The sequence below is a fragment of the Serinus canaria genome, chromosome 14 (genome assembly GCF_022539315.1).
Source record: "Serinus canaria isolate serCan28SL12 chromosome 14, serCan2020, whole genome shotgun sequence".
NCBI lineage: Eukaryota > Metazoa > Chordata > Aves > Passeriformes > Fringillidae > Serinus > Serinus canaria.
This window is the reverse complement of record NC_066328.1, coordinates 14,600,946-14,621,881: the sequence shown is the minus strand read 5'-3', so window position 1 is coordinate 14,621,881 and position 20,936 is coordinate 14,600,946. Positions and strand designations below refer to the sequence as shown.

Below are 20,936 nucleotides of genomic sequence, written 5' to 3'. Positions count from 1 at the left end.
ATTTGCCCACCTCTGACATGGCCCTGATTGTGATGGCCCTGCCTTCCTCAGGAGAAAAACCCCGGGAGTTTCAGGGAGCATCCTGAGGCTTCCTGGCATTTGCAGCAGGGAAGGGATCAGTGACCTTCCAGGGTTAAAATCTGAGCTCAGGGGAGGAGACTCCAGCACTTATGAATTCCATCTAAATTCCCAGAACTGGAACAGGTTGGAAGGGACCACAGTGGCTCTCTGCTCCAACCTCCCTGCTCACGCTAAAACAAATCTTCACTTGCAGCATTAAATAAAGTTTAACACGTTTGCAGCTCAAAAGAAACTCAAAATTCCGGTTAAAGACCCTCCAGAACTGTCCAGACCTTGGAAATATCCAGGAACATGCAGTTCCCAGGGCTGTGTATCTGTCTGACAGCTGAGAGCACAGGGCAGAGCAGTTTATGAACTCCTGCCTGGCAGAAAAGGGATGCAAGGCGACATCACCCAGGATTTCAGGGATGGCAAAGCAGTTTTGTCTCCAGGGATTTGCTCAGCACATCCCCTCCGTCCCTCTGGAGCAGGGACAAGACACCCTCACTGTCAGCAGCCACTCCATGCTCCCCTCCCCAGGCTGTCCTGCCCTCCAAGCTTTTCTAAAATTACAGGATCTGGTGATAGCATCTCCCAGGATGTGCTGCAGCTCCAGCCCTGCCAGGGCCAGCACACACTGAGGAAGCTCTGTGCAGGAATGCTGGAATATTACAACAGGACAGTTATCTTGATGACCTTCCCTCCTCCCTTGCCAGGGCTGTTATCAAGCTCTATTATCCAGCAGGGATAATTAAAACTCCAATTAAAACGAGGATGGGGAAAAGCAGCGCTCTAAAATCCTGATTTTCCCTGCAATGACTCACGCAGGCAGTTCATCCCTTTTTGTTTACTAGAAAGCTTTCAAACAGCAAAGTCTTCCTATCAAAGATGTTTTGCAGCATAAAAAACCTCCCACTCTCATCATTAAGGGGTTTCAAGTCAGCTTCACCCTGAGCTGTCTTCGAGGCCACTTCACTCCCACACTGGCACCTGAGTTTTCCAGTTTTCCCAAGGATTTGGACCAAGAACCGTGCACAGAAAAATCTCTGTGTGCTGAGGCTTCAGCTCTGCTGAGAAGAGGCAGGAAAGGAGAAGGAGAATCCCAGAATCCTGGAGCTGCCGAGGCTGGAAAAGATCTCTGAGCACCAGGCACCCCACGGCAGCTCTGCCCATCCCGGGGGCTGCCGGAAATCGGGAAGTTTTCAGGAACACAAATTAAATCTGAGCCCAAGGCAAGCAACCAGGTGGCCAAGTGAACCAGCAGAGGCCCTTTCACCTCTGTGGCCTCGCTCTGAATCCAGGATGATTAAATTCCCACTGCTGGCTGCAGGGACATGGGGTCGGGCACTGCTGGCACTCCTCGGGATAATGAGAGCTCCTGGCCTGGGAAGGGGAAACTTGAGGTCCCTGTCACAGGGATTTACAGCAGGAGGAGCAGAAAATGTTGCCCCTGGATTGAATTAGGCTCCAGAATGAAATATGGGCTCAATTCCTCCTCCCCTGCCAGGTTTGCTCCCTGCAGGGCAGGGCCGAGGAGCCCGGGGCAGGATGGAGATGCAGCACCTGCTTGGACCTGGAAAACCTGGAAAACCCCAAACTCCAAACCCCACTAATTAATTTAGGGGAATTAAATCCAGCAGCATTCCTCACAGGGCCAGGAAAATTACATTTAGGATTTTTTTTTTTTTTTAAGATTTACTTTATTGGTGGATAATAAAATTCCTGGCTTTAATCACTTTGCCCCCACACCAGCCCTGCTCTGGAACATGGAAGAAAACATTCCCAAAGAAGGGGAAGAGTTCCCATATTCACAGAATCCAGGGGGATCCACCAGAGATCCAGGGGGGATCCAGCCCCCACCTGAGGGGAGGGAAGAGCTCAGCTCCACCACCAAATCCTGCCCTTTCATCTCCCTGGGCTGGCTGTGCCCAACTGTGCCCCTTCCAGCCTGCTGTACTTGGGTGATTCAAAGCAAAAAGAAGCCAGAATAATTAAAATGTCATTCAAGCCCTAAGCCCATATGAGTCACTGTTCCAAAAAATATCTGAAAAATTCCTTCAGGAGTGGGGGATAATTATATTCCTCCCTATCTATTGATTTTTCTCCACAATGCAGATGTCAGATTTTCCACGGCTTTTTTTTTTTTTTTTTTCTTTTTCTCCTCTTTTTTTTTCCTTTTTTTCTTTTTTTCCCTGGAGTGAGTGTCAAGGAGGAACAAAGCACTTCTTTGAGACTTTTTCAGCCCAAAATTAATTCTGAAAAAATGGTACAGACAGGCCAATAGCACGGGAAGCTGAGCAAAAGCTTGGTGACTCAAGCTATGTCTGCAAAATTCCCTATTGATCCCAGCTCCAGAGGGAAGGGTGGGGAATGGGGCACCCACGTTACAAATTTAGAGACAATTTAAAGACCTTTCTGTGTCTTTGCTGTACAAAAGATGGGCAAAAACCCACCCAGAGTTCCCAACTAAATTCTAGATTTTCATTTGGCTCCTGCTATAAATAAGGGAAGCTTCCAGGGAAAACCCCAGCTCCGTGCACTTCCCACCTCTGCTACCCACAGGAAAAGTGGTTTCACCATCTCTGTGAAAGCCAAACCCTCACCAGGGTATTCTGAGACAAATTTAGACCCCAGTGTGTGGGAGAGGAAGGAGCTTCCCAAGGTGACATCTAAAAATAAAACCATTTCAGGATTATAGGGCAGGGCTGGAAGAGGCTCCTGGAGAACTTAAATCTGAGGAATCCAACAGGACCAGCTTCAGCTGGGGCTCTAAAACCCCCTCAGAGCTCCAGGACCTCAGACCCTCCCTGCTGATGGATCGAGGTCTGTGGTGCAGGGAGGATGAGCTGGATCCCAGGTTTTCTGTCCTGCAGGGAATGTCCTACAGGGAACAGGTGACACAGGGACAGCCTCTCCCACAGCTGTGACAGCAGCAAGCCAAAGGGGAGAACCAGAGCTGCACCTGGTGTTCCCACCAACCTCACTGAATTCAGGGTCCTCTGCTCCTTCCATGAGAAGAGAGCAATGACAGGATGCTCCAAGCCTGGAAGGGTTTGAGGACAGGCTGGATGGGGCTGGGAGCAATCTGGGATGGTGGGAGCTGTCCCTGCCCAGGGCAGGATGGGCTTTAAGGTCTGTTCCAACCAAACCACGCCATGGTTTACAATTCCCTAGCCAGGGAAGGACAGTGCTCCTCAGCTGGCTCTGCTCTGCACCTTGCCCAGCCCTGTTCAGCTCCAAGCCTGGCACCTCCACACCCTCCTGAGAACGCTGGGAGCGTCCAAGGCCAGGCTGGATGGAGCTTGGAGTAACCTGGGACAGCAGGAGGTGTCCCTGCCCACGAGGGACCTTTCCACCCCAAACCACTCCAGGATCCTGCCACGATCCAGGTGAGCAAACCCCACCTGCCTGCTGCCTCCTGCACAGAGGGGCTCTGGGGTGGCCCCAGGAGCTCGGGCGATCCTGCAGGAGTTCGGGCGATCCTGCAGGAGCTCGGGTGACCCTGCAGGAGCTCGGGTGATCCCAGGAGCTCGGGTGATCCCCAGGAGCTCGGGTGATCCTGCAGGAGTTCGGGCGATCCTGCAGGAGTTCGGGTGATCCCGCAGGAGCTCCGGTGATCCCGCAGGAGCTCCGGTGATCCCGCAGGAGCTCGGGTGATCCCGCAGGAGCTCGGGTGATCCCCAGGAGCTCGGGTGATCCTGCAGGAGCTCGGGTGATCCTGCAGGAGCTCGGGTGAACCTCAGGAGCTCGGGTGACCCTGCAGGAGCTCGGGTGACCCTGCAGGAGCTCGGGCGATCCTGCAGGAGCTCGGGTGATCCTGCAGGAGCTCGGGTGATCCCGCAGGAGCTCGGGTGATCCTGCAGGAGCTCGGGTGATCCCGCAGGAGCTCGGGTGATCCCCAGGAGCTCCGGTGACCTGCAGGAGCTCGGGTGACCCTGCAGGAGCTCGGGCGATCCTGCAGGAGCTCGGGTGATCCTGCAGGAGCTCGGGTGACCCTGCAGGAGCTCGGGTGATCCCGCAGGAACTCGGGTGATCCCCAGGAGCTCGGGTGATCCCGCAGGAGCTCGGGTGATCCTGCAGGAGCTCGGGGTGATCCTGAAGGAGCTCGGGTGAGCCTGCAGGAGCTCGGGTGAACCTGCAGGAGCTCGGGTGAACCTGCCCAGAGCCAAACCAGAGCCACCACAACCACAAAGCCCCGCACGGGCGGAAACCTTGCAGGAGAACTCCCTGGGGCTGACTTTGCTTCCTTTGATTTGCTGCTGTTTCCCTCCATCAAATCCCCCAAAAAGCCCCTCTGAGAAGCCACCAGCAGCATCTGGGGGGCTCTGAAGGCAGCGCTGGAGCAGTGGGTGAAAGGGATTCTGCAAAACCCTTGGCATCGGCGGCTCCTGCCTTTTCCAGCCACCAAGGAACAACAAGTCCCGCTGCCAAGGGCTATTACAGACAAATGGAGAGAGATCAGAGGCACAAAGGAGGTTGCTAAGGAGTCAAGTGTGGGATCCCCGCAGAGAGGAGGAGGCTGCAGCTGGGACGGCAAAGGTCAGAACATTGCAGACATCATTTTCCAAAAATTCCCATGAAGGGCCGGCGCGGGAGCCGGGAGCTGGCCCCGCCGAGCTCGCCGAGGAATAATGAGAAAGGCAGCGAAGAAAGCTCCCTTTCTTCCCTCCTACCCACGCTAATGTAATAAAACAAATTAGAATAATTATTCTCCATTTCAGGGCCATAATGCCCAGGATCAGGGCACGCCTGTCACCGAGCTGACATCTACATCCGCTGGATTCTGCTGCTGCTCCCCCCTTCTGCACCTCGGGATCGCCCCAATTCCAGCTTTTCTTTGATTCCATTTTTCTGCAGGCATCCAGATTCTGTTTGCTTCAAAGTCTTCCTTATTTTTGCCAGAAAGTTCATCTCCCTTCTTAGCTAATCACAGCCCCACCCTTTCCAGTAACCTTTCAAATGCCACCCACGTCCTGACACTTTTAACAGGCTCCAAGCGAAAACAAAACAAGGAACACCAAGAGTTTCACACGAACCACAAGGTTCTGAAAGGATTTGCTGCAGTGGGTTAAAAGAAGTATTTTTTAACAGCAAAGAAAATTCAGAACTGTTTAAAAACATATTAAATATCAAGTGATGTATAAATTATCTGGAAGGAATTGATCCTTTTTTTGTGGAAAGACATCTCGGAGAAAGATGGACAAATCCACAGGAAAAAACTGTGATAATTTAAGGGGAAAAATTTGATTATTATAATTCTTTCTGTATTATTTTTCCCCCCAAACTGTCACTTTAAATGATCTTTTATCCTCCTGCAGAAGGGGAAAATATCTCTTGTGTACATTAGAAACAGCAAAGGACTGAAATTGTTTTCTGAGTCTCTGCCTGCCAAAAACTGCTCCCAACTCCTCTGTTCTGCAGCCACTTCCGAGGATGTTCCTGAACAGCTCAGGGGGGCTGAGCCTGGGTTTGGGAAGGGGAGGGGGGGCCATTCTGACAGAAAGGGAAATCTGGGAAGTGAGAAAAAAACAGAGAGAAATTTTGTTTACAGGAAGCAAAGCAAGGAGAGGCACGGCCAAGTCACAAATCCCAAGTGGAAAAGATGCTCTTGGGTTCCCCAAAAATTCCCTAAATACCCCTAAACTGCCCCTAAATTCCTCCTCAGAATCTCGTGTATGACATGAGGAGGAGCAGAGGGAGCAGCTCCTGGGAAGGGCTCTCCAAACTGGGAGGAAAAAAGGGGGAAGAAAACCCTTCCTGAGGGACCATCCCAGACCCTGCAACACTTACAGGGCAGCAGACAGAGAAGGTGTCCAGGGCACTGCACACAGGGCAGATTATTAAAGAAAATACATTTCTCTTATAAAGAATAAAATGATCACAGAACACACCTATTCAAGGATCTCATTCCTGGGACAAACCCAAAGTTTGGGATTGGCCTCGTGGCCCCAGGACCCATCTGGACACAGACCCCAGAGTCCTCCCAGCCCCAACACCTGCAGCAGCCAGGCAGAGATTGGCAGCTTTAAATCTGAATTTCCTTGCTCTGGGCACTTTTAAATTAAAGTGGTAATGTGCTTTAAATCCCGTTTCCCTGGTTTTTCACTCCACTCTGCAATCCTTTCCTGCAGAAAGTAATCAAGATGTCTCAGACTCACACTCACTGCTCCAGCCACCTTCCCTGGTAACTCATTCCATATGGCTGGGATCCTCTGTGAGGCACAGCTCCACCTCCATTCCCTGCTCATTCCCATTTCCAGCCTGCTCTTGCACCCCCGATGCTCAAAGCTCCCCCATCTCCTCTGTGCATCCCCTGCAGGGATAATTTTTCCTTGTTTTCCCTGTTTCCTGTGGCTGCCCCATCCCTGGGAGGGTCCAAGGCCAGGCTGGATCACCTGTGACAGTGGAAGGTGCTGGGGGTGGAACTGGATGAGTTTTAAGATCTTTCCAAGCCAAACCATTCCAGGCTGATCTTCCTTGTACAGAACATCATCAAGTGAGCCAGGAGTGCTTTGGATGATGGGCACATCCCAGCAGGGCTGAGAGATCCAGGGAAGTGCTGCTGGACACCAGCCAAGCACCCAGGATGTGCAGCCTGAGCTCCCAGCCCAGGGGTCAGCCAGGGAATGTTGCTCCCTGCCCAGGGCAGAGCCATCAGGAGAAGCCCCCAGCACTGACCCTCAGCCCCTGCAGGGCTGGGGGATGAACCCAAACCCCCCTGAGATCCCAGTCCCGTGCTCCTGCAGCTTCCAGGTGTGCTCAGTGCTGCTGCAGTGGCAGGCAGGTGTTGATGACAACCAAATTCTCACATTTCTGAGCTCCCACAACGCCCCTCAGCCCCAGCCCTGATGAAGAAACAGAAACTCTCTTTTATGGTTTACTTCAACAATCCCTGGTGACTTGCAGGGCACCAGGAGCTACTCCAGGCTTTCCCCAGGATGCTGTTGGCAATTCATCAACTCCAGTCCATCCCTGGGCAGGAATTTGGGCTCCCCCAGCACGTGGGTCTCACGTGAAGCAGGGAATTCCCCAGAATGTATGGACTCCATGGAGCTGTCACCTACTCTCAGGCCTTGCAGCAAAAACCCAGGACTAATGTTTGCTCAGTGGGGTTTTAGCCACAAGGTGTATTTGATGGAGAGCTCCTGAGCAAGGCTGCTGCCCCAAAAACCCCCAAAACAACCCAAAAATGAAGCAGAAACTCTTCACCTGGGGGAGTTTGGAAGCAGAGGATGGGGATTCAATCAGAAGCTCCTCAAAAAGGTCCAGGCAGAGCTGGCACCAGTGGGAGTGGGCTCTGGGAATCCACAAGATTCAGGGAAGCACAGCTCCAACCAATCCCTGTTTTGGGAATCAGGGGTTGTTAAACTCTGCACTTTGGGAAAAGGGCTGCCAGGAGCTCCCTGAGGACCCCCAGCCTGCAGCGAGGGGCTGGCAGAAGGGGCTGGCACCACCCCAAACCCACCCACCACCGAGGGAATGGAGCAGCTGGAAAAGCAACTCTGCCTGCTGGATCAAACATTTGTGCTCCTGGAGAGAGGGACAGGGCTTGGAGAGCACAGCAGAGCCCCCAGGCAGCTGCAGGTGACAGAACACCTCAGTGCCACCACGCCAAGGACCCTGCTGGCAGTGGGGCTGCTCCTCTTGGGAAGTCCCCGTGGCTTGGTTAGCACAGAATGTGTTGTGTGGCTGGAATATCAGAATTATCAGGGTTGGAAGAGACCTCCAGGACCACCCAGTGCAACCACATCCCCAAGAACCACATCCAATGTCTCAAACACTTCCACAGTGACTCCACCACCTCCCTGGGGAACTCATTCCAATGCTGACCATTCCTTCAGAGAAAAAAGAAATCATTCTAATATTTAATCTGATGCTCCTGGTGCAAGCTGAGGCTGTGTCCCCTCATCCCTCTGCCTGAGGAGTGGCAGAAATCTCAGCACACACCTCTGCCTCCCACCTCCTGACTCTGATGGCATCACAAACCCACGCTTGGCATCTTCCAAGGCTCAGGAAATCCGAGTGACAGAGAGTCACAAACAAAATGATGAAGCCATCAAACCACCCAGCTCTTCTGAGGGAAAGCAGCCCTGCAAATGTGTGTTTGCATCACTCACTGCCTAACGAGCTGCTGGCTCACACAAAGAGCCCCTATTCTGTGGCATGTTCCTGGGAAGCATCCCTCTTTACATCCTGCTCTAATGGATGATTAGGAACATCAAACATATAGATTGAATCACGTAATTATGCCTTTTAAAAAGGCAGCAATATTTGAGCTCAGCCCAGCACTGGCTGCCAATCAAACCCCGGCAGCAGCGCCTGCCTGAGCTCCTCGCCTCCCACCACAGCTGGGATTATCCCACTTCTCCCTAAACAAGCCCAGCCAGCTCCTGTGCACAACACAGCAAGGCCTGGACAGGATTTTTTGGGAGGAGGTTTAGCCAGGAAAGAGCAAAACTCCCAGACCATGAAATGGTTTGTGTTGGAAGAGACCTTAAAGATCATCTCCTTCCAACCTTTCCTGCAACATCCTCCCCCAAACCAGACCAGCTCTGCTCAGTGCTGAGCCCCAGCTCGTCAGAGCTCCGCGTGGAGAAAGATCCCAAATGTGAGACAAGTGGAGGGAAAAGGGGCTGAGAAGTGAAATCAGCCCTGTGGTTAGGAAGGGACCATGGAAAACAGGAGAGCGCTGGGATGGGAACCTGGAGAGGAGACACCACCTCACCCACCCAAGGAACATCCCCAAACTCTCCTTACACCCAGCACAAGGTGAGGAAAGCCCAGCTGCCCCCAGGGAATGCTGCTTGCTTGGAGGATTTCCCAAGGAAAGCCTCACCCCAGTCAGCCCAGAGAACCACGTGGGAAAGGCAAACTTCCTGCAGAAAGCACCACCCCTGCCAATCCCACTGGGAAAACTCCTGCAGCACGTGCTGAGCTCCTGGGCAGCTCAGGAGGAAACCAAAGATGCACTGGGAGCAGGTGCACCTGGGCTCCAGGAGGATCCTTCTCCTTCCCACTGCCTGCTGAGCTGTTCCCCCAGCCCAGGAGAAATCCTACACGACTTCAGGCCCCAAAACATTAAAGATCCCATCAATCACTCCCCTTGTGGGGGTCTCCACTTAATGACCTTTCCATGTCTTCCTCTCCTGTGGCTGTCAGTGATATATCAGTGTCCCAGGCACACAGGGACATGTCTCTTCCCAAAAATATCAGGAGTTATTGCTCTCCTGGCAAAGCTGAGAGCAGCGCAGGGATAATGGGAACAGAGATGTTTGGGAGGCACAGTTTTCCTTCATATCCAGCCTGCCCCATAATTCAGATTTTATGAGACACATCTGCAGGAAAAAGTCTCAGGCAGATCCCAGCTTAGAAGGAAAGCAGGGTGCAAATTGGTGATCAGATCAATTTTTGAGGAAATTGGGGATGTTTGGCTACACTTGGTGTCAGTTCCCTCCACAATCCACATCACAGCTGAGAACCACAGAATCCTGGGATCCCTGAGGCTGGAAAAGAGCTCCAAGATCAGCATCCCGTGACCAATCCCCACACTGCCAACCAGAGCAGAGCCCTGAGTGCCACATCCAGGCATTCCCTGAATCCAAAGAAGCATCAAGATCCTGGGATCCAGCCTGCATCCCTAAGGGATGAAGGGCCTGTGCTGACATTTGCTTCAGATCCTGCTGGTGAAAAGTGACCCAAATAAAACCTTCACCCTGAGATCCCTGAAAAAAATTCCAAGGCAAAACTCCAAAAAACCCAGATCACTCCTTCTGCAGTGATGATCCTCAGCTTCCAAGCTTTGGGATGATCTGGAAGGTCCAAGCAGATGGAGCTGATGGGAGAACGCCCCTGCCACGCCTTGATTTTAACAGGGATGTGTCAGGTCCTGATGGATTCCCTTACAAGCTGCTTGGGAATTCCCTCTGGCACCGGGACAGTTCTGCAGTAATTGTTCAGTTTGAAAGCAGGGAGCAGAGAGTGACAGCTCAGAAAAGCAAAAACAAAGGAGAAGAAATCTGGGGAAAGCTGGGAATTACCCACAGGATTCCAACAGTCTTGTGGAAAAGCCACAAGGCCCAATTCCCTTTAATTCCTTTGGAAGAGCCCCTCAAGTGCAGCACCAACAAATCCACACAGATCATTCATCCCATCCTGCTCTTCCTCCTCAAAACAAGCCAGGAGAGAGGAGAAGCATCCTGAGGACCAGAGCAGGGGAAAACTCCCAAAAACTCCCAAACCAGCGGAGCCAGAGGTGCTGGATTGGGAAATTTCCAGCTGGGATTGGGAAATTTCCAGCTGGGATGGGACCTTTGGGATGGGACATTCCTGCTGCTGGCACCTCCAAGAAGCCCAAGGGGAATTCCCACTCACAGCTCTGAGCATGATCCTGAAAATGGGAAAAACTCCCAAACCAACAGATCCTGAGGCTATGGATTGCAAAACTCCCAGTGGGATGGGGCATTTGGGATGGGACCTTTGGGATAGGACCTTTGGGATGGGACATTCCTGCTGCTGGCAGCTCCAAGAGGCCCAAGGGGAATTGCCACTCACCGCTCCCAGCATGATCCTGAAGATGAGCCAGCGGAAGCTCCAGATGACAATCCTGGAAGGAGGAGAGCCCTGGGGCAGGCGGGACAGGCTCCAGAGGGGGCACAGGAAGATTCCCAGGAATCCTGTCTCCAAGAGCTGTGATTCCCATCCTGCAGAGCCAACGAGAAGTGAAGAAGGGAATAATTATGGTGAGAGTGCAGGAAGTTATCCTGGAATTAAATTTAAATGGAAGGATTTAAAGAAAAAAAACCACCTTGAATGCTTTTTAAGGTTAACTTGAGGGAAATCAGGCACCAGCTGCCCTAAAACACACATCCCACACAGGGGGGATTCAGGGGGTTGAAGCTTTGGGGTTGTGTTGTTCTTCTCCAAGCACAAAATACATAAAAGGGGGGATTTTATAAAAATTAAGAATTTCTATGAAGCAGAAAAAATGAGATTGAGGTGCCCTGGGTAGTGGCACAGGACAAGCAAGCAGTGCCACTGATTCCTCCAGTCACGGATGGATCCAGCAGTGCCACGGACTGGGCTGGATTTTTTGCCAAAATGGGGCAGTTTTAGCTTCAAAAAAGAGTAATTAAGATCCCATTAGGTCTTGTCATCATCAACATTCAGTGCAATAAGAAGCTCAGAATTTTAATCACAAAGAAAATCAAAATGGGACCAAAATTGTCCATGAGGCCACTTTTACCATTTGCTGGATTTCACCCATCCCTGGATTTAACCAAATGACCCTGGACTGAGCTCAAGGCAGAGCCTTGGGATCCCACCATGAATCCACTCCCTGGATCCTCTGGAGCAGACAGACTCCACCTGATCCATGCAAATCCGTATTTTGCATTTTCTCCTCCATCCCAGCCTACAAATATTGCAATGATTGTTCCAAGGGAGGCAGAACACACAGCTCTGTTTTGACAGGTGAAGTCCAACCCTCACTGTGTCTGGAAGCACCAAATTATCCCTGCCAAAACTAAACTGCTGCAGCTTTGTCCCACCTCCAATTATTCTGATTCTCAAACATTTCTGTGTGATAGAACTGTACTCTGAAACCATTTCAAAAAAAGACATTAAACGGCACATTGGTGAGGAGAATTCCTGAAAATTCCTTGGTGGAGCCATTAGGGCACTGAAATTCTCAGTTATGTCAATTAAACCAGGCAGTGTCCATGGCTCCAGTTCATTCCCAAGGTTTCTCCAGGCATTTCATCAGTTTGATCCATAACAATTCCTTTCACCCAGCCCAAAGAGGCAGGAAAACCCATTCCAAACCCAGGAGGATTCCAAACCCATCCATCCCTTCCAGCTTCAGCCTGAGCCCCCTGATCCCCTACCCCAAGATTTTTCCAACCCCTGATTTGATGTTGCCACGCAGGAAAAACCACTTTGAATTTGCTTGAAAATATTTCCAATCACAGTCGTGAAACCTCATTTTTTTTTTAAATCTTAATGTGCAAAAACCCCTTAAATCAAAATGCAATTTTAAAAACTCAGATTATCACACATCAAAGCCGATTCAAACTCCCCCTCCTCCCTCCACACAGCCTGTGGTTCCCAGCACAGCCCCCCCAGCTGCCCAAATTAATGGTTCTGGAAGGAGAAGTAAGGAATATTGTCCCAAAAGCAGCTGCAGCAGGAAAGCACCGGCTCATCCCCAAAGTGAAAGGTTAATTGTGCCTGAACCCAGCTCCGGGGCTGACTGGCACCAAAAGGGTCGTAGATCTCCCTCATTCCTGCCAGCACAAGAATCCCACTGTTATCCCTGTTTTCATATGGAAATCACCACCCTGCCCTGCTGGGGATGGGTGTCGGGGTGGGATCCAAACTCTGCATCCCTCTGCATCCATTCCCTGGCCCAGCAGGGCACACCAGCAGCTTTCCCTGCTTTGTTTTTAACCCCAAGTGCCAGCAAGGGGCACAGAAGGCTGCTGGCATCCTGCGGGACAATTCCCGCACATCCCACGGCTCCAGGAGGATGCTCCCAGCACCAAGCCAAGCCAAGCCTTCCTGGCATGGCCTAGACCACGAGTTCAGCCTTGCACCTGTGCTTTTATCCCAAAGGGATGCCAGGGCTGGAATCCTGGCACCAGCTGGCACAGCAGGATGGAGCCGTGCCGGGAGCAGCACGGAGTAAACAGCGCTGCCAGCTGCCGGGCACAGCCCTGGCACCTCCGGCTGCTCTGCAGCTAAGCCAGCCCCAAGCTGGGCTTAACTGCCAGTGCAGCCAAGGACAGACTCTGCTCACAGGCTGGGACAGGAGTCTGGGCCCCAAAACTCGCCCAGTGTGGGGTTAAATCCTGCCCCCAGTGAGGGCATGTGGGGCTGCGCTCCTGCCTCAAGGTCCTGCTAAAACCAGGTTGAGGGCAGATAAGCTGGGAGAGGCTCTGATTTATTCACAGCCCCCTTCCTGAGGGATGGAGTCTCCACAGCTGTCCACGTGGGATCAGTTTTCTAGTATCCATCACCCAACTGTGCTTCTTTCCAGCCTCCATCCATCCATCCATCCATCCATCCATCCATCCATCCATCCATCCATCCATCCATCCATCCATCCATCCATCCATCCATCCATCCATCCATCCATCCATCCATCCATCCATCCATCCATCCATCCATCCATCCACCCACCCATCCCCTGGACCTCTCCTGGCCTCTTCCTTCTCCATCCAGCACAGACTCATCCTGACCATAATCTGTCATTCCCAGAAAAATGTTAAGCTTGGAGAAGACCTCCAAGAGCTCCAAGAGCCCACTCCTCTTTCAGGCTTCATCTCGTGCAAACAAACGGCTGCTGGATGCTGCTCTGTGGCCACTGGAAGTGCTGGGGGTGCTGGGATTATCCCAGATGCTCCTGTGTTGTGGTTTCTATAACAATTCCAGCTCAGTCAGGAAGATTTGAGGAGATGAACATGTTGAACACCGCGAGCGAATCCACAGCTCGGTGCACGAGGGGGGAGCTGGGCTCAGCTCACCCTCACTGGGCTGTAAGATGATACCAGGCCCAAGATTACCAAATCCATCAGCAGAACCTCCCGTTCCTCCCCGCTGACTCACACACAGTTGTTCACATCTGCCCTGAAAGCCTCAGACTCCAAATCCTTCGGATTCTTGGACAGCTCTGAGGCTGGAGCCACGTCCCTGCTGAGGTTTGAGTGCTGTCACACTCAGGGGTTCACAGAGCCCAAACACACTGGGACACCTGAAGGGATCAGCCAGGTCAGCCCACCTGCCAGGGGAGCCAGCTGGCTCCTCACTGACCCTCCCAGATCACTAACTCCAGGATTTCTCCAGGGCTCCTCACTGACCCTCCCAGATCACTAACTCCAGGATTTCTCCAGGGCTCCTCACTGACCCTCCCAGCTCACTAACTCCAGGATTTCTCCAAGGTTCCTCACTGACCCTCCCAGCTCACTAACTCCAGGATTTCTCTCCCAGATTTCGCCCTCCTCTTGCTGCTATCACATGGGAGCAGTGAGGAAGGTGAGGAAGGTGATGATTTAAGGCCCCTCCCAACCTGAGCCATTCCAGGATTCCACAGTGAGATGTGTTTGCTGAAGTGGCAGTGCCAGGAGGTGAACACAGCCACCCAACAGCCTGGGAAGCACATCCCAAACCCTCCTCCAACTCCCAGCAATTCCCACCCCTGACACTTTGTAGGGCAGCAAAAAACACAGACAGGAAGGAGACATCTCCATAACCTGAGGGGACTCAGAGAAGAAATTGGGATAGAATCCTGGAATGTTTTGGGCTGGAAGGGACCTCAAAGCTCATCCAGTGCCACCCCTGCCATGGCAGGGACACCTCCCACTGTCCCAGGGTGCCCCAAGCCCTGTCCAGCCTGGCCTGGGGCACTGCCAGGGATGGAGCAGCCACATCTGGGACAGCCCCACTTTGGGGCAGTGGGATGGGAAGGCAGATACTGGAGCTTCAGGACATTGGGAGCTTCAGGAGCATCCACATGGAAGCCATGGAGCATCCTAAAACCAGTGAACGATCTGGGAATGAAGGGAGCAACACTCTCCAGTAACATTCCCCAATCCTGGAGACTGGGGGGTGAAACCCATCCCACAAAGAGCAGCACACCCCATCAGGGCTCTCTCCAAGAGACAATTCCCACCCTCCAAGCCCAACCAACACATCCCTATTCCCGGGCTCACTGATACTGCTGGGAACGAAAGGGTCACGTTGTTGACCCACCTGCTCCTGTTTTCCTCACTTGGATCTCGTCAAATTTCAGCAGCTGCAGGGCAGCACAAAGCCCCCCATTGTTATCTCTGGCGCAGCCGGAGAGGGAGCCACGGGCTGGGTTTTTTGGGGGGGAAAAAAAGGGAATAAAATCAACCTCTGCTGGCGGCTGCGCCCGCCCCACACGCGCTCCGAGGGTTCGGGACACGCTCGGAACTTGGCGTGGCAAAATCCAGGGTTTGGGATTTTCCAGATGTCTCTGCTGGGGCAGGGGAGGAGGAGGAGCAGAAGGATGTGCTGGAGGGGAGGAAGGAAGGGAGGAAGCCAACCCCAAACCTAAGTTCACTTTCCACTATTCCTTTTAGGGTTTTCAGGTGTTTTGCCTCTTCCAAACGCTCAGGCAATGGAGGGTTTGTATTTGTAGCGTGACATCAGCGATGTCCAATTTTCATCTCCATTATTTACCGTAAATAAATTCACCACCCCAAGTTACCACAGCCTGGCCATGGCTGCAGAGGAGTCAGCACAGTCCTTTCCCCAATCTCCTCATCCCAAACCATTCTATTGGACAATCAGGGAGAAAGCAGTGAGGGAGGGAAGGGCTGAAAGCCTTCAGAAGATAAAAACTAAGCTCAAGAATAATGAATTTTCTGTTTTTCTGACTCAAAAATATCACCTGGCCAAAATCAACCCTCCTACCTGGCTATGCTAGGAAGAGCTCACGTAATTAATTCTTACTAATTGCCCTTCCTAAAACGCAGGACAAGGTGAAAACAGCAATTGTTTCTCTTTGTACAGAAACGCCCACACATCAAATTTACCCAGAGCACGTCTGCACAGCACAGACAAATGCTGCTCCAACAGATCCAGATTTTCCAGCTCCCAGTGCAGCTGTCTCCCTGTGGATATTGTGTGTCAGACAGCCCAGCAGCCAAGGGGAGGCAGATATCCAACCCAGACTGACTTTCCCTGGAATCAGACCTGCTCCCGAGCCCACCTCCCTGAACCCCAGCGTGGTTTGGTTTCAGCTCGAGCCTAAAGCACCTGTTGGGAATATCTGAGCTGTGCTGCAGAACAGGGGATTTATCCCTGCTCCGGGCTCTGGATCACTCCTGGTTTGGGGGTGACTTTAAACCCCAAATGACACTTTGGGATTGAACCTCTCCAGGCCTGCAGCACCCACAGCCCTCCAGCCCAAGCCCAGGACACCACGAACCCAAGATCTGACCCAGCTTCCCACAGCCAAACCCATCTTCAACCACCACTATTAAATATTTCCCATTTCTTGTTCAAAGTCACCTCAGCCTGGGGATCCTTCACATTTCTGCAGCCACCAGAAAAAGTTCTGGCTGTTGGTGGAAGATTTGGGAGAACGTTAGCAGGAACTTTTGTACTTAAAGTATAAACTACCCAGAAAAAAAAAAATAAAATTTAGCATAAAAACTTTTAAAAGCTTCCAAGTGCTCTCCAGGGTAGTCATTAGGAACTACTTAGGTAACAGGAGGGTGATAACTGGGAGTTAATGCAGCGTTAAATTAGCCCTCCTTCCATGCAGAACTTTAAGTGACAGAGGAATCAGTTGGGAGGATTTTTATTTTATTTTTTAAATAATGAAGTTAATGGATTTCCTGTTTTTAGCTCTGTGGGCGGCTGTCAATTTGAGGGATCTGTACATACTGGGTTTAATTACTCTGTCTTCAAGGAGGAAAATAAGTTCAGCCCTGTTCCTGTGAACAAGCAGGAGCTCTCCAGCTTGGCCTCAAGGTGAGGAGAAGGTGCCCACACTGGCCAGGGAGGGTGAGATGTCCCTGGACATGGGAAACAGCATTCCCTGAAATCCTCCTGCCCAGAGAATTTGTGGCTGCTCCATCCCTGGCAGTGTCCAAGGCCAGCCTGGATGGGGCTGGGAGCACTCTGGGACAGTGGAAGGTGCTGGGGTTGGAGCTGGATGAGCTCTAAGGTCACTGCTGCAGCAGTGCCCTCGGTTCTGGGGCTGGGAAAGGATTGTTCTGTGTGCCTGAGCTGTGGGGAGAACCTGCTGACACTTTCCATGGAGTTCAGAGTTATCATACACCAGTGCAGTCCAGAATCTGGGAAACAGGAGAGCTCAGACTGAAGGCATCAGGGGAACAGCTGCTGAGGGGCTCTGAAGCTGCCAGAAGAGAAGAAAGATTGAGCAGCCAGCAGACACCTGCTTGGAGCAGCTCAGCCCCCTGGGCACATGGCCTGGCAGAGAGGAACAGATGGGATCTGGGGATGGCTGTGGGATGAGCTGCTGTGTCCTCGTGTGGTGCTGAAGAGATGCCTTGGCATTTCAGCTTGTCTATTTTTCATGTATCTGTAGCAAAGCTGTAGCTGTGATCACCTGCTGCTGGTGGTGTCACTGTCCCTGGCCTCTCCTGCCTGGCTGCTCCCATTTCTCAGCCAAACCCTTCCAGCCCTTCCCATTTCCCTGTGGGACACGTGGGCTGTGTGTCCACAAGCTCTGCTCTTCTTCAGGCTGGATATCAGCAGGAATTTCCCATGGAAAGGGTGGTCAGGCTTTGGAAGGGGCTGCCCAGGGAGGTTTGGAGTCCCCATCCCTGGAGGTGTCCAAGGGACTCCTGGAGGTGTCACTCAGTGCTCTGGGGACAAGGTGAGGACTTGAAATAGTCTTGGAGGTATTCTCCAATCTGAATGATTCCAGGACTCCTGCAACATTTTTTACACCCAAAACCATAAAAAAAAACCCCAAACCAACCAAACAACAACAAAAAAGATGCTATTTAAACAAGAGACCAGGACAAAACCACTCCAGTACCTAGAATATGATTTTTCTGATTCTAAAAGGGGATTTACTCTGTCCACACTCAAGGCTATTTTTCAGGATTACAGCTAAATAAGAAAATGGGTATTGCCAGGTCCTGTTGGATGCCCCTCCATCCCAAGAAAAGCAAACAGGAGCCTCCACTCAGCCCCATCCCTGATGGAACTCACCCAGCTCCAAGGAAGCTTCGGGGCTGGAAATCTGCTGCAGTGCAGGGCTGCTTTCATCCAGGCCTTTTGCAACACCATGAGCTCAGAAGTGACCAAAGTGACCCCAACACCCACAGCCTGAACCTCCAGGAACCTCCAGGAACAAAGGAAGGGGGAGCAGGAGGGAGGAGACCAAATGTGGACCTCAGGAAATCAAAAAGCTGCTTTCAAAAGCTGGTTTTAAAGAGATCTGAGGAGATGGAGGAGGGAGCAGCAGTGCTTTGGTGGTTATGGGACAAATGGCAAGAAGGCAGCTGGGTTAGGAAGTTGTTCTCTCCCTGCACAGTGCAAAGAGGAGCAGACACACACACACAGAGGCAGAAATGCTGATGGGCAGACACCTGAATTAGGGGCCACGGCTGAGAATCTGCCTGGGGATCCAAAACAAAAAAAAAAACCACAAAAAACAAACAAAACAAAACAGAAAAACTCACCACCACCAACAACACCAAAAAAAAAAGCCCCAAACAAAAAACCCCTAAAAAATAACCCCCCAAAAAACCCAGTTTAGCATCATTTCATAAAGTAACACAGCATGCAGTGAGAATTCTAAGTCAGAGAATGCTGGGATGGTTTGGGTGGGAAGGGATTTTCAAGACCAGCTCATTCCACCCCCTTTCCATGGGCAGGGACACCCTCCCAGGCTGCTCCAAGTCTCATCCAGCCTGGCCTTGGGCACTTCCAGGGATCCAGGGCAGCCACAGCTCCTCTGGGAATCCGTGCCAGGGCATTTTCATGGCTCCTGGAGGAAGTCACAAGGTTGGATAATCCAGCAAAAATCCACCTAGGGCAGCTCCAAAGATCCCCTCCTCCAGCCCCACTGCAAACACCACAGAGCCCTGCTGGTAAAGGCAGCAGGGGAGCAGAACAGCAGCGTTTTCCCCAAAAATTCCCATTCCCTGGGTGCTGCTGCCAGCTGGAAGGAGCCAGCAGCTCCATGAAAACACAAGCTAAGACTTTCCTGTGCTGCTGGCAGCCTGGGTGGTGGCTTTGCCACGTGAGTGACATCACAGCCACTTGTGAGCACATTCCCCGCCATATAATTAAGGATTTTTGCTTCTCATTTGAAGCAGCAGCTTTTTACATTTCTCTGGAAACCGCTGGAATCGACCACATGAAAACAACAATCAGCCAGGGCAGTGACAAGTGATATTAAACAGCTCCTCGCAGATGTCCCAGCACCACAAAACTTGTTCCCCCTGTAAGGAATCCAAATGACTTCAGTGCCTAAAATGAACCAGATGAATGATTTCAGTCCTCACTCTGCACTTATTAAATCAGGCTGAAAAATCCTACAGTGCTTTGGGGTGGGAGGGACTGTCCAGATCATCGTGTACATGCCCCAGAACTAAAGGATCCAGCAAAAAAAACCCCACAGTTTTTTAAAGTGTTCAGCAACACAAAACTAACCTGGAATTGTAAAACTGTAAAAAGCAGGTACAGCTCAGGGATTTTCCAGACAAATAATCATCCATACCCTTAGAGCTGGGAAAATATCCTGCTTTAATCCTGCAGTTTCAAGTGGATGGCAGCAGCTCTTGCTCTAAGAATGAATTCAATTTCTGGACAGAAATCACTGCAAATGTTCAATCACTGATGGGGAACTTGTCAGGGAGGCTGGGGGCTGGGATTCCCTAACTGGAACCATGTGGGAAGGCAGCTGGAACACCAGCACTGCTTATCCTGGTGATTTATCAACCACCTGAGGCCACGGGTGGCACCCAGTGACACCCTGGCTGCAAGAGGAGGGACAAATCTTCTGGATAAAAATCGTTTGAAATGAGGAAAGGGAACCAAACCCAAACTGAAAATATCTGTTATTTGTTAAAATAATTATTAAGCAGCCAGTTTTTAAATGCTATTGGGTTTTATAAACCAAAAAATTCTATTTTTTTTAATAGAATCACAATGATTTGGGCTGGAAGGGACCTTAAAAAAAATCTAATTCCAAATTCTCAGTTGGGCTGGAAAAGGATCTAAGAGATCAACCCTTTATACAGTGAGAGTGTGCCACTCTAAGCGACCACACAAGCACAGATATTAATGATAAATTATTTTTTGTAGTGTCTAAAAATGTGGAAATGAAGAGAAGAGAGCACAGCAAAGCTTCCCAAAGGAGGGAAACTGCATTTCAGATCCTCTTCCTGATGCATCTGCAGAGAGGGGAGGTTTAGCATCCATGGCATCCCAGGACTCAAAAATGAAACCAAACCCTTCAAGATATTCCTGTACAGGACAATTTTCCAAAGAGAAAGTGCTGACCCTTACAGAGCAGCACGTGTTGGGAGCTGCTTTCATTTCATTTTTCTTTAAAACCTCACCCAGGAGAAGTTCAAAATGCTGTTTGTAACTGAGTCAGAGTTAAAAGGTACTCAATAAAAACCTGCACTGCTTTCTCCTGGCCATAAATCCAAAAGGTAAGGTTGTGCAACACCAGTCCTTCATATTTAATAATAACAAACAGATGGGAAAATATTCTAATAAATGGTTTGAACTGTCCAAGCTGTGTGCCAGAAAGTCCTGGCCAAATTCCCCTGCTCAACCATCTCTGGAGCATTTTCCCTGCAGATCTCTGAGCTCTCCCTGTTCCTGGAGGGGGAGATATCAGCATCCAGTGACTTTCTCTTAAAATAAATTTAAAAAGGGATGAAATCACCACTGGAGCTACATCCCAGGGCTGACACAGGAAGGGTTTTCCACACCAGAGAAGGAGCTCCAGCATGGCTCAAACCCCCAGGAAGGGGATTTATCCCTGCTCCAGGTCTGGGTAACTCCTGATGTGGGGGGTGACTTTAATCCCAAATGACATTTTGGGATTGAACCTCTCCAGGCTGCACAGCTTCCAGCTCCCACCCCGAGGCTCTGACAGCCAAACCAGCTGGGAGTCCTGGAACCCTGGGGACAAAGCTCCTGTGCTGTGCCCAGGGATGGGCAGCAGAGTGGGGATGGCCCTTGGGCACAGCCAGCTCACATCAGGGCCATCCTGATGCCTCAGGCTTTGGCTTTTCTATTTTTCAGGTTCTGTGCTGCTGTAGTGTGCAGCTCTGAGCTTTACATTATGGGATGGTGAGCTCTGTGCCCAGAGCAGGGAGGCAAAACAATTCCTGCTCAGTGGGCACAGACAAATT

The 20,936-nt window shown here is 51.2% G+C and overlaps 1 protein-coding gene across 2 annotated transcripts in view; it reads right to left on the bottom strand.

The window, feature by feature from the left end:
* Positions 1–20,936, bottom strand: part of LMF1 (lipase maturation factor 1) — a 137,576-nt gene that overhangs the window by 85,932 nt on the left and 30,708 nt on the right. For both annotated transcript variants that reach the window (XM_018915784.3, XM_050979908.1), the window contains one exon: positions 10,612–10,760. In XM_018915784.3, coding sequence (XP_018771329.2) covers positions 10,612–10,760 — 149 coding nt within the window. The remainder of the gene's footprint in view (positions 1–10,611; positions 10,761–20,936) is intronic.